Source organism: Hippocampus comes, unplaced genomic scaffold, assembly GCF_001891065.2.
Source record: "Hippocampus comes isolate QL1 unplaced genomic scaffold, H_comes_QL1_v1.1 scaffold22, whole genome shotgun sequence".
NCBI lineage: Eukaryota > Metazoa > Chordata > Actinopteri > Syngnathiformes > Syngnathidae > Hippocampus > Hippocampus comes.
The window spans coordinates 4,140,681-4,153,685 of NW_017806175.1; the positions used below are offsets into that span (position 1 = coordinate 4,140,681).

The following is a 13,005-nucleotide window of genomic DNA, read 5'->3' on the forward strand; positions in this document are numbered from 1 at the left end:
TTTTTTTTTGGTGACATTTCGGCCCTTGTTCTGAAATCCACAGGAAGTTAGCGTAAAATAAGGGGACTACTACGACTTATGTTTTTTCCCCCCCTATGACACTTTTTTCCCCCAGCGTCCTGATAATCAGAGGTGTTCGCCATTAATCACAATTTATCATTGTTTATTTTGGTATGTTTCTACTTCCTGTGGTAAGTTTCTACTTCCTGTTTTGGTCAGTCCACCAAAGATTGTTTACTGAGCTTTGAAAGTAGACCAAATGGAACTTAGAGGTACCATGTGACATGTGGAACCTGATTTGAAGTAGTTATTTGTGTCAAGGAAGTGTGTTGACGCAATACGTCGCAACCCAGGGGGCTTTATATGTTGAGGAGGAGCTAAATTTAGCCTGGGTTGGAAACAGAAATTTGGAGAGTCTACGCCTCAACTTTTTGGCTATTAAAAAGTTCAAGCCAACAGGAAAAAAAGGTCCTGTTATGACCACACATGGGTAGAAAATTTGTTCTTGAGGTCAGCTTATCCGCTTTTTCATTGGCAAATGCGCCATGTCGTTTGTGGTTGAATAAAAGTCGTGTTTCAAAATTCCTGATTCTCTACTAAATTGACGACAGATGTGTGAGGTGCAAGGATCGGTCGATGTTTTGAAATTACATGCCGGTGTGTGGCTGGCTTCACACTAGAAAATGTCAACTGACTAAAGTGGCTCAATTTTTATTTACTTCAGATACAAATGGAACAAATAGCCATTACAGGCCAGTTGGACTGCTCTACAATCCATTGAAGAATTTCAATTTACTACAATTAAAGCCTTAATTGGAGTCTACATAGGCAAACTTAATATCGTATGTAACTTGGTGTCCATTGTCCCATGCGTACAGTACACCCTCTTTGGGGTTATAGTCAATTTGGGTTGTGTAGGTGTAATTGTTGGTGAAGGGCATTCTGGGAATCATCTGGGTGTTGGTGTGCGTGTCAAAGGCGTATTCCAAGTTGGCCTCCTTTTGGTTGTAGCTGTCAACAGCGTACAATACGCCGCATACAATGAAGCAGTTCCCGTAGTGGCTTCTCCTTAGCCCGGTTCTCCACGTGGTCTCCCTTTGCATGCTGAGGTCCACCGGGTTCAGGCGGCTGAGGACAACCACTTCGTGTAAGAAGCCCTCATCGTCCATCGCCGGGTAGATGATCCACAGGCCGCTCTCGTCTAAAGCAAAGTCGATGTCTGAGTGACTTCGCCACTCCCACGCCGCCGTTGACTCTTCCATCACAGCATCGTGAAGCATGGTCCAGGCGGCCACGTAGCGGTGCTGCAGATCAAATTTGATGATGTCTCGGGAGAAGGCGCGGTTGAAGAAGAAGGCGCCGTCGTACACCACGTGACCGGTGCCGATCCAGTTATAAGGAAGCTTGTAGGAGTTTGTAAAACGGCCTGGAGAGAGACGAAACATGAGCTATTTTGAGGAGGTGGTAAATCGGAGTTTGCGGTGGCTAGCTTAGAGCAAAAAAAGAAAAAAAAAAGCTTGGCAATTGAGCATCGCCCATTGGCCAAGGATATCTGGCTTGAGTTGCTCAACTGGGGTGATTCCTTAGTAAGAGCTTGACAAAATACGAGCCTGGAATGATCCCAAAATGGTTGCTTCAATCCAAAATGGCTGATTTTCCATTTCTACACTGGTTCGTGAGCCTTTTATTTGATCCTGATATGATCAATTTCATGTTTATCGGTGAAACTGTGGTGGTGTGGGGAGTCGGGTTGTTTTCGGGACCTCTAAAATGAATTGATTTCACCAGGGTACAAGAACTTGCAAAAATTGTTGAGATGTTCTGTATGTTGAGCATCCACCCTAAGTGTGATTTATCATCATTAGAAGAAGAAATACACAACCCAATCTGGTGCCATAGGAGTTGTTTAAATCGGCTGGAAAAGATTTGAAATAGCCAATCAATAGGAATTGACAAAGCAGCCATGAAACACGGAAATTGTAAGAGTTGATAAAACAAATAGAAGAGGATACAAAATAATTGGTGAAGGTTTTTGTGAACAATAAGAAGGAATGAGAGCAATCAAAAGCTCAGGGTCAACAACAAAAAACGCTTTACCTTTTTTGAAAACCTCCATGTTCTGGAATTCCAGGAGGTTGTTTCCGTAATAGAAGTTGGTGACATAAATCCGATCTTTGTCTGACTTGGGATCCTTCATCCAGGCCCCTTCGGTCTTGCCGTACTTGTTATGAGTCACTGGATAGGAGATGGTTGCCAGGGTGTCCTTACATTCCTCTGCAAAAGACCCCCCGAGTGTTATGAGTGAGGATTTAGAAGAGCATCAACATCGTCCGGACCCACCTCAAAGAGTCTGAAAAGAATTACTGTAACAGGCTTTTATTTGATCCAGCCTCGTGCACGCAAAGGTTGCAACGTTGGCATGGAACAGTCCAAATAATACCCTATTGCAGGGGTCCCCAACCGGCCCGTGGGCCTTTTGGTGCCAGGTCGCACAGAAAGAATAAATAACTTACATTAAAACAACTTACTTTTTATTTATTTCGGAATCTGAAATATGTTGTATTTTGAAAATTAACCGGATTCTCTGTTACATCCGTCTACAGTATAATTACTCTTGACACAGGTCAAGGCGCGCTTCTTGGTCACGTGATAGGACACCGCTAAAATCAAACCCAGGTGCTAGCAAAATGATTAAAAAGCAAACGTCTTTGGGAAGCGGAAAGGCGCAACCAGGAGACAGAAGAGGAGCCTACGACCTTCCAAGAATAAGAAGGCTCCATTTAATAGACAGTATCAGGAGTCCTACTTAAAATACGGATTCATCTCATGAGGAGACTCCAACGCACCAAGCCCATTCTGCACGACATGCGGCGATGGTGAGTCATATTTTTCATGCACTTATTTATTTGGGGTGTATCTTATTTTGAAGGCATGTTTCAACATTACCATAGCGACCAGAGAGCGTTACGACTAGATAGGACGTTCCTGGTGTCATGATTCGTGTTTATTATTATGTTTAGAAAATATCACAGTTTTCATGGAGATCATATCATATTATTTTGTTGTATTTATCCGCCACACCTTAAAGGCCGGTACCTGAAAATATTGTCTGACATTAAACTGGTCCGTGGCCCGCTGCCCGATTGTACTATTCTAAGACTGTTGCGTCTTTTAACGGTGTGGGTTTCGACCTCTTTTGTCCGGACCTCAGTCAAAGAAGTCCGTTGTTGAGACAAAAGCTATTGACCCAATTACCACTGACTTTGTTGTTGTATGAGGCGCTAGCCAAGGGAGAGCCTCTTAACATTTGGTGTGGATCATACATTTGTTTTTTGTTTTCTTCAGTAGTCGACTGGTCCATTCTTCTGCAATTCATCAGTAATTAACCCTTTCATTCACCCTGTTAACCCGATAACATGATAAGACGTCCACTGTAATGACCGCTGTGTGAATTAGGAGGGCAATGACTCCGTTTACCAGGTTTTCTTGTCGTTGCTCCCTCTTGCCTTTGCATGATGTCATCAAACGCCAAATCCTCCTCTTCCTCCTCCCAGCTGATCTTGTACTTGCGTTTTACAGTACGAGCCCGGCTGGGAGCCTTCGTGGTTGTAGCGGTTGTTGTCGTAGTGGTCTTGGTAGTGGTCTCAGTAGTGGTCTCGGTAGTGGTCTCGGGAGTGGCGGTCGTGGCCGGAGGAAAAGTCGTCGCGGGTGTGGTGACAGGTGGGGAAGTGTCCGTAGGACTTTCTGTCGAAGACACTGGAAGGTCGGTTGGTACAGTGGCTTGTGATGTTGTGGGGGCAACCTGAGTGGCTGTAGTTATTGGAGTGTTGGTGGTGTAGGTCCCAGCGGTGGTCACATCCATGACGGTGGAGGTTGGTGCCTCTGTGGTACTTATAGCGATTGCCTTATCGTGGGAGTGGGTTGCTGTGGTCATCTCATCGGTTGTAACATCTGGGGAGGTGTCTGTTCTCAAAGTCCCCTGGCTGATGTCTGAAGGAACAGATTGAGACGCAGAGTTCACTGTGGTGGGGTTCTTTGAGGTCGTGTAGGGCGCAAACGTGACTTTGCTCGTCGTGTTTGTGTCACTCTCGACCGCGGTGGATACAGATGGTGCGTCGATGTCTTGGATCTCTTCGCTTAGAATGTTTGTTAGTGTAGTAGACTGGCTGACTTTGTTGGAGCTATGAAAGAGGCCAGTCGTCACTTGGCGGAATGACTTGGTGTCTGCCCTCTCCCTGGAACGAGGACGAGGACGAGGTTTGTGCTGAAGAAGATTCTCCTCAATGAAGAGGTCGATTGGACCATCGCCACTGAATCCATGATACTCAAAATCTGCAGATGATGGAGACATTTAGGTGAAAGGCAGCTGAAGCCAACATTAAGCATTTGTGGTCATCTCTCTATGTACAAATGTAATGCTAAGTCATTATTACCCCCGCTTAGAGTTAGAGGTATTGTTAGGTACCGTATTTCCCGCACTTTAAGGCACTTCGGAGTATAAGGCGCACCTTCAATGAACGGCCTATTTTAAAACTGTTTTCATATATAGGGCGCACCGCATTATCAAGCGCATAGAATAGAAGCTACAATAGTGGCTGCGGTTGCATTATGCAGCCACTAGATGGAGCTGCACTAAAGGAATACAATACAATACATCTTTATTTATATAGAACCTTCACAACCGCTGCAGCTGTACCAAAGCGTTTTACAAAATATTTAAAATACTACGTCCAAGAAATCGGAATATTGATCCATATATAAGGCGTATCGGATTATAAGGCGCACTGTCGGCCTTTCAGAAAATTGAATGCTTTTAGGTGCGCCTTATCGTCCGGAAAATACGGTAGTTAGTGGATTACGTAAAAACTGTGGTTACATTTTGTGGTAGCATGCCACATTTGCATCGTGTTTGAATCGCAATGTGATTTCTTCACCCCCCCCCCCACCCCCTACCCCCCCAAATACAGATGGTTGATTGTCATCAATCTGATCCTAATGTAATTGTCCACGAACCAGAATATAGCCTGCTAACAATCAAATTGGAAAAAAAAAAATCTTTCGCGCCCCGCCCCCCCTAAAAAAAAGGTTCACTTCTGTCAAAGAAATGTACGTTCTCTTTCCACCCTTTTTAGTCACGATGGAACCGTTTTCCTGACCTAGTTAGCAAACGGTTGGATTAGCAGGTTGGTACTCTCGCATATTTGACCATAAAAGTAGAAGTAGACTGACTGACAGTAAGACACTAGGGACAGAGACACCGCATATTTTTTGTTTCACTTCTCCATGAAGGTTGTTCATTGCCAGCAGCTGTTTCAGCTGCTCATTGCAAAAAAAAACCCCAAACCGGCTGGATAAATACTCCGGATCTCGTTGCTGGAAGACCTTGGCCTTGGCTCTCGTCTGACCGTCGATGGCACTCACCGTTCTCTTCATGCTCCCCGTCATCCGTGGCCAATGGTTCTGGCTCAGACTTGTAAAAAGTCACTCCTCTGATAATCATCCCGTTAAGAGCAGTCTTGGACCCTTGAGAAACCTCCTTTTTGGCCCCCTTTTTGCCAGCCGCGTGCGGTTTCACCTTGGTGACCTGAGCCGAACCGTCGGACAGAGTTCCGGCAATAAACTTCTCCCCGTGCTTTTCCTGTTTGTGGACAGAGGAACAACTTCACAAGCATCCAGTGAAATGAAACCTTGCGTAAAAAAAAATATTTATTTGTAGCAAGGGTTGGCGGTCTCAATGTAACTCTGTGAGATCAACTTGAAAATGATTAACAATAAGATCATAGCGACAGAATTTGTTTTTGTTTATGAACAGAGGTTTTGCCAGTGTCGTGTAGCTTTGTGGATTTATTGGGGGGATGCGCAGTTTTTTCAAAGTGACTCCCTAGTTTATGTGTTGGACTCAACAAAAGGCACATCTTGTTGCCACGTTCACATCCTCGCGTTAGATTTGTTCCATGGCGTTTCAGTTTTCATCAATAACCTTGCGTAATGCCCTTGAGAAAGCATACCAGCATGGTGATTCGACTTTAGGGAAGAAGCCCACCCAACATTTCTGGAGAGGATCGCCATTTCACTCCGATGCCGTCATGGGGTCATCGGTGCTACAGTCACCCGGCCTCCTCTTATCAATTTCATATATTCTCAACAGATTCTCTCTTGAATCCAAAGAACTACAAGCATGAACCCGTTTTTTAAAACTTTTTGGACCATCATCTGTTCACTTGGTTATGTGTCCGAGAAATCAGGTTTACCTTTGCTTTTTGAGACGTGTCTGGTCCTCTGAGTTTCTCCCCACTCTGATCACTTTGGCGGTGTGAAGGTGAGTGTGGTACCGCGGTCCGATTTTGAGCATCATCTGTCGGCTTTGGTGGGTTTGGGTGGGACTTGGCCTCATCTTTGGTCTCTTTTAAGGCCATCACCTTGACGCAGTCAGAGACAAATGTGATTATAACAGTCACCGTTAAACGTATTTGCCAAATGAGAAAACGAATCCGGGATCGTGGAATACGCTCTGGAGCCGTATGTGGCTCTTTAGCGCCGCCCTAGTGTCTCCCTGGAGCTTTTTCCAAAATGTTTGAAAACGGAAAAAGATGGGGGAGGGAAATATATTTTTAGTTTTAATATGGTTTCTGTAGGAGACAAAGATGACACAAACATTCTTAACGTTTTCCAATGCTGTAAAAATGTGTAGAATAAATATCACATTTCAACATTAATGTCAACGAAGATTTGCGTCACACACACGTTTCTATAGGCACGATGGGGATGTCAGGCAGGTGGCTGTTGTAAAAAAAAAAAAAAAAAAAAAAGGCTTTTTATGTAGCATTCACGGAGGGTCCTGGCAAAGAATGGGAATCTGGAGGGCCGAGAGAAGCATTTTTAAACGGTACACGTGAGCTACGATAGTTAACACGCTCATTACGGCATGCGTGTGTAAGTGCGTGCGGTAACGAGTCGATCGCAGGAGGTTGGTTCATCAAAAAGTAGATCTTCAGTCAAAAAAGGTTGGGCAGCCCTGCTCTAGATGATGTCCACTATAAATACTGCAAGTGTAAACGGAGGCCCGTTTTCCCCCAGGTTTTCCCATGCAAAAAAAAAAAAAAAAAAGTCTCCAGAGGCCACGTAGTGCGGGAAAAGCGCATCTATTTTCAGTGCCGAACAATGGCTGTGTCACATCCCATGTCAGTCAGCCAGCGAGTGGAAGATCAAGTCAACATTTACACACTGCGAAAGCACATGGCCGACGTGAGCCCGTTATCCTCCTTTCGTTTTTTTTTTTTGCTCGCCTCCACTGTGAGGCGACGACGCCGTAATTTGTCCCGGCCATGATTACAATTGGGATTTATTTTCAGGATATGGAATCGGGAGACGGAGACCGCCACATTCTTCTGGGACTTTTATGCTTTCTGATGCAACCCAACTTGAATAACAGTGTAGTTATTATTGTCATCATATCTTGTCCCTTTATCACAACCTCCGCCATGTTGGAGAGACGATATGGTATCCTCGTTGTCATTTTATGACCCAGCAATCATACTAAGGATTGTTTTATGGTCATTTTCTGGTGAGGCGCTTTGGACATAAGTATCTGGACACCTAGGGAAACCGTTCACATCTTCAATTGACCAAAATATGGTTCCTTTTGCATGGATGAGTTTTCAGTCAAGACTGACGCAGGTAGTCACCGAAGCGAGTCAAATAAATTGGGCGACAAATCTTTCCAACTTTTACAACTGCTCCATAACTAAAAAGGCAACTCAGGTCCACGATGACAATATCCACCATCTTCGCTCATCACCCCAGTTGTAGCTCTCTGGAAGAAGAGTGAAGGTCTCATTTACAAAATGTTTGTAGAGATCATTTGTACCTCAAGCTGTAGTCATTTTAAATGGCGACACACTAAAATCACTCTTGAACAGGCCTTTGAATGCTGCGGTCAGCGCATGACGTACTCCGCATTGAATAATCAACAAATGCTTTCCACATTGTAGAATCCGACTATTGCTGTGTTGCTCTTTGTAAGAACCTGTGAGCGAATCCTGACCCGAACCTCATCAAAAACCTCTCCCAAGTCCACCGTCAGTGACCACTGACCTCAAAAAATGTCCACATAGACATTTCACAAGCATGTAAAAAGTCTTCCCAGAAGACTAGAAGCTGTAATAAGTTCCACAGCGGAGAAGGCCTTGACTCTCTATTCTCTTCCACTGTCACTTCCCCCGTCGGTGTAACGACCAGGTGTCCCGATACTTTTGTCCTCGCGTCTATTCGGGCCTAGGTGAAGCTTCCTATCTACTGCCCGTCCGATAGTCATAACACAACATGGATCCTTGGCCGCCGTCATCTGGTACCTTTTCAATGTGTGTCACACGGTCCACCAGATTGCTGATGATGGTGTGCAGCTTGGGCAGATCCATCCCATAATAGGAACCCTCCAGAAGCTCAAGGACGGTGGCCAACTAAAACGATCAAGTGGACTCGGTCACAAAAAAAAAAAAAAAAAAAAGGTGAGGACCAACTGGAGACGAGAGTGCCAATCAAGCTCCGCAATGATCCTTTGATTTGTTGTTTTTTTTCCCCGCTGGATTGACACTTCACCTTGACATCATCTTTCGCAGCTTCCCTAAGCTTTTTCAGCCTGAGCTCTCCTTCGCAGGGGTTGACTGCAGACGAAGGAGCGACGCAGGCGCACTTACACTCCGGACCGGACGTGATGGTCTCCACCGTGTACGAGTCGTGCGCCGTTGCGCTGCCCTCTTCTATCCGCCGGCAGGCGCTCCTGCTCAGGGGTCTGACAACACATTGACACCGACAGTCAGAGCCTTCCGAGAGGGCTTTCACTTTGTCATAATCACCCAGCAGCTACAAAGAAGAAAAGGACGGTATGTATTTTTCCACCACGCTCAAAATTTGCGCACAAAATGTTTGTCAGGCGTCCACACACCATACAGTTGCATCCAGAAGGATTTTTTTTTTTTTGGTCTCAATACACCACCGCAGTGGATGAAAAATAAAACAGTCAGTAAGTACATCAGTATGTCAGTGAAGTGTGTACTGTCAGCTTTCATTCGACAGGGTTTTTCTTCTAAAAGCCATTCATTGTAGAACATCTCACCTCAAATCTCCCTGACTCAGCTCAACGAATCCGCAAACATAAAATATAAAATGATGAAGCATATAATGCAGAGTCTTGCATGGAGCTGAAGAAATGGTTTTGATAAAGAACATTTTAGAACGTTGTCCAGTGTGTAGAGCGAGGTTATTTCAAAGCACGGGATCGGCAACAGAATAAAATCTTAGTCTCGCTAAGTTTCCGCTTAGACCTTGAGAAGAAACTCAGCAGGAGCGTAGGGATAGCGCAACTCAGTAAGGCGGAGTGAGACCATTTCAAGATTTAAAAACAAATCAATGAATTTTGAATGAAGTCAACAGGCAGCCAGAATCGGAGTTATATGCTCCCTCTTTCGTGTTACAGTTAAGAGGTAAGGAACAGCACTTTGAGCCAACTGGAGAAATTTGAGGTGGAGCTGGTTACCAAAGAGGGAAAGTTGTTCTTTGGATTTGAAATATATCCTCTGTGAGACTTTTTTGACCCACCTCACACAGGTGCCGGAATTCACTTTTTCTTTTTTTTAAATATGCCTCACAATCCATCTCATTACTTCTCTGAGGCATTTCGATCATCAATAAACACAAGTGAGCGTGTTCCATTAGCAGCCAGACAGGCTGACCTACAATGTTTGACACTTGATGTGGTATGCTTTGGATTACAGACTCTTCCTTTGCTTCATTGCCACACTTGGCATCGTTGTGATGGTTACTCTTAGATTTCTGTTTTCTGTCTTGATTTGATTCTTGGATGTTACCAGCAGTCGTCTTGAAGGTGTCACTGGATTGGACGTTTACAATTGAAATCTTAGTTGGAATTTATATCGGTAGCTCCAGTCAGCTATCAACAGAATTGCATCGACTTGGCTTTGTAACAAGAGAAAGTAACATCTTGTCAATACTACCCTGAAAAGGCTGCTTGAAATGAGTGTTACAGTCATTACTTTAAATGAAAAAGAAAAACCCCAAAAAGCTGACGACTTCATGAACATACCGTGTCACATATCAATCATATATCGACTGTTCCATTTTAAAATCCATTGCGGTGGTGTATAAAGCCAAAAATCCATCTGGACCGAACTGTATGATGCATCATCATGAGTGCACACGTTACCTCGGAGAGGGTGTTTTGCCCGTCATGTGTCATCTCCTGCAGCTTGTTGGCACTTTGCCCTGTCCCCGTGTCATTTTGCAGCCCGGAGTCTGCAGCAGCCACCATCTTTGGCGGCACGGTGAGCCCGCGCGCAACAAGCGCACAGTGCACCAAGATCACGACGACGCACCACTTAAACATGCTGCCAATACTGTAGTCCTTCTGGATGGCGATGAGAGAGAGAAAGAAGGGAGGAAAAAAAAAAAGTTGGAGAATGTTGAAATTAGCAACTGAGAAAAGTCCTTGGGCTCCTCATGGCGGGTCCAGACTCTTGGAGATGAGGCTCTAAGAGGCCATGATGTCAATGCACTGATGGAGAGTGGAGGCAGGGTGAGTGTGCGTGTGAAAGTTGTGTGAGTGGCGACAGGAGGCGGGCCTTGATGGAAGGAGTGAGGAGGAGTTCCACTCGCAATGCAACGGCATCGGGAAAGTAAGTCTCAGGCAATACATGTGTGTCACGCCACTTCATTCAAAATATTCAGAAAAAGCTCCCAAAAGGATGCAGTGCATATCGACGTCGCTTTAAACGATTCTATAGTTTTCACCCCTCGGGTCGTATTGGATTGGCCGTCCAGTGCCTGTGACGTCAAAGCGGCAGCCTGTTGCACCGTTAATCGTTTCAAGCAGTGGTGTGGCAAAGTGTGGCCTGTCCAGCATTCGTTGCGTTAATTTTGTGAATGTATCCTAATGTTTGTTCGTATGTATTTATTCATTTGTATTTTTTTAAACTCGGTAAATAATTTGCTGGTTGATTTATTGTTAATAATACATTTGATAAACCAATTTACATCTACATTTCACGTTTGATTAAATGTTGATTATCATTAAATCAATTACATATGGTATGATAAAAATAGGACGAATTGCTGATTAAAAGAAAGATTTAAATTGTTGCATTTATTGCAAATGCTAAAATTCCAATTTAAAATGTGTTTATTTTAAATACAAAAATAAGATTTGTGTAAAATGGACAATATTGACATTCAAATTTAATCATTTTATGCAATCATTGGTAAACGAATACATAATAAGCATTAATTATTTTACTGTCACATACACGTTTCAACTTTTTTTTTCCCCCAACTCCGCTTTCAACTGTGGCGTTGCTAAATGCTGCCCTCTATAGGGCACTGGCATATACTGCAATGAAACGAATAGGCCTCAGAATTGTCTTTATTCGATTGAAGGCACGTGTACAGTATGAATCAGTATTGCAGAAAACAGACACTCGGTTCAAATAGTGTTGTGTATCTCGATGCTGAAAGCAGTTAGTGATCAGAGAATTACACATGGTCATTAAAAAAAAAAGTAATAAATCTCTTTAAAATTGGTAAAATTTGATTTTGCTGTTGTGAGCGGTGACTTAATTTAGCTATACGTTTGTATTATATATTAAATGTCCAGTTTGGATTTTGTAAGACTATCTTTATGTGTAGGATTACACGATGTACATTTATTTTCAAATTTAAATTTATTTTGGTTGGTTTTTATGAAGCGAGGCAAGATATAGAACTGATTTTCATGATACATTTTTAAAACTTTGATTTATTTAAAATAAAAAATGTCCTTCATTTCCTTAGTAACACATAGGGGTTGATACGCAAGACTTGATCACCGTCCAACAACTGTTCAGCAAATTTGTCGAAAATCCGCCACCAACCTCAAAGAGGCAGTAAAAGATAATCCGAATGGTCACGAGCAGCTTTCACGCTCCGTCCACGCCTCCGTGGCAACAGGAAGGATGAGGTGCGAAATGCGGCTCCACAGTCCGCCGTACTTGTCCAGGTCCATCCTGTCGAAGGCCAGAGGACGGCCGTGCGAGAGGAACTTCCTCTGGAGGTGGTCGTCAACCATCTCCTCCACGGCGCTCAAAGAAGTCCCGGCTGGTATCTCCTCCTCTCCCTCCAGCAGCACGGTGAAGATGAGGAAGGTCTTCTTGTACGCCGCGTTCTCGTGGTCGCAGTAGCGATAGAAGATGAGGGTGGAGCCCGGGGGCAGCTGCTCGAAGCGGTGAATCACCGCCACGGGTTTGTCCCCTTCAAAGGCGACCTGCAGCTGGCCGTCGATGTCCAGCTTCACCTGGTCGCTATCCTCTCCGACTTTACTGGCGCCGTCGATGTGCAGCACGGAGGCGTTGAGGGCGGAGGAGAAGGCGGAGGCCAGGTCGCGGGCCAGGCATCGCAACGTCCGGCGGCCCGCTACCCCCGCCGTCAGGATCAGACTGACGGGCTCGCTGGGCCGTTGCGTCAGGAGGTGCCTCTTCAGGTGGATCCGGCTGCGGATCCACAGCTCGGGGCGCTGGCGATGGAAGCGAGTCTCGACTTTTTCCAGCTGCCTGAGGAAGATGTCGATCGGCGGTGTGGCGCTCGGAGGCGGAGGCTCGGGCCGGAGAACGAGCTGCACCAAGATGGCGACGAGTGCCAATACTATGCCGATGCCAATCAGGTATCTTCTTACTGTACAGAGATTTCAGATTTATTTATTTAGAATAAATAGAGAAAATGGATGAATGACTTTGACATACATGGCATTTTTCCGCGGATCCGCGGAAATCCGCCGTTTTATTTCTTAAATTGATCATTTTTGTGAATCGTCTAAATCCGTTGAGAAAATTTTAGGGGCGGCCAGGTACCTTATCGTCGAGTTTTCACGAGCTCTCCCGAACAGTCTCTCCGTTTTCCGTTTGTAAACAGCCCTGCGATTGGACGTGTATGAAAGCTTTAACTAATCAGATCACTGAAGGC

The 13,005-nt window shown here is 44.7% G+C and overlaps 2 protein-coding genes across 6 annotated transcripts in view; both read right to left on the minus strand.

Annotated features, from left to right (window-relative positions):
• Window positions 1–10,713, minus strand: olfml2ba (olfactomedin-like 2Ba). 3 transcript variants are annotated; one of them, XM_019896667.1, is made up of 9 exons: window positions 10,223–10,713; window positions 8,599–8,862; window positions 8,352–8,459; window positions 6,252–6,419; window positions 5,422–5,638; window positions 3,689–4,332; window positions 3,478–3,655; window positions 2,098–2,274; window positions 1–1,426 (listed from the first exon to the last, which is right to left on the minus strand). In XM_019896667.1, the coding sequence occupies exons 1-9, from the start codon at window positions 10,400–10,402 to the stop codon at window positions 810–812; spliced, it is 2,553 nt and encodes an 850-aa protein (XP_019752226.1). In that variant the 5' UTR covers window positions 10,403–10,713; the 3' UTR covers window positions 1–809. The 3 variants fall into 3 exon arrangements, with proteins under 3 accessions (XP_019752226.1, XP_019752225.1, XP_019752227.1); XM_019896666.1 differs by having other exon boundaries at window positions 3,478–4,332; window positions 10,223–10,712; XM_019896668.1 differs by having other exon boundaries at window positions 3,478–4,332; window positions 8,599–8,791; window positions 10,223–10,711.
• Window positions 10,714–11,660: 947 nt separating this feature from the next.
• LOC109532064 (torsin-1A-interacting protein 2-like) overlaps window positions 11,661–13,005 on the minus strand; it is a 4,673-nt gene continuing 3,328 nt past the window's right edge. For all 3 annotated transcript variants that reach the window (XM_019896677.1, XM_019896676.1, XM_019896675.1), the window contains exon 7: window positions 11,661–12,717. In XM_019896677.1, coding sequence (XP_019752236.1) covers window positions 11,954–12,717 — 764 coding nt within the window. In that variant the 3' untranslated portion in view covers window positions 11,661–11,953. The remainder of the gene's footprint in view (window positions 12,718–13,005) is intronic.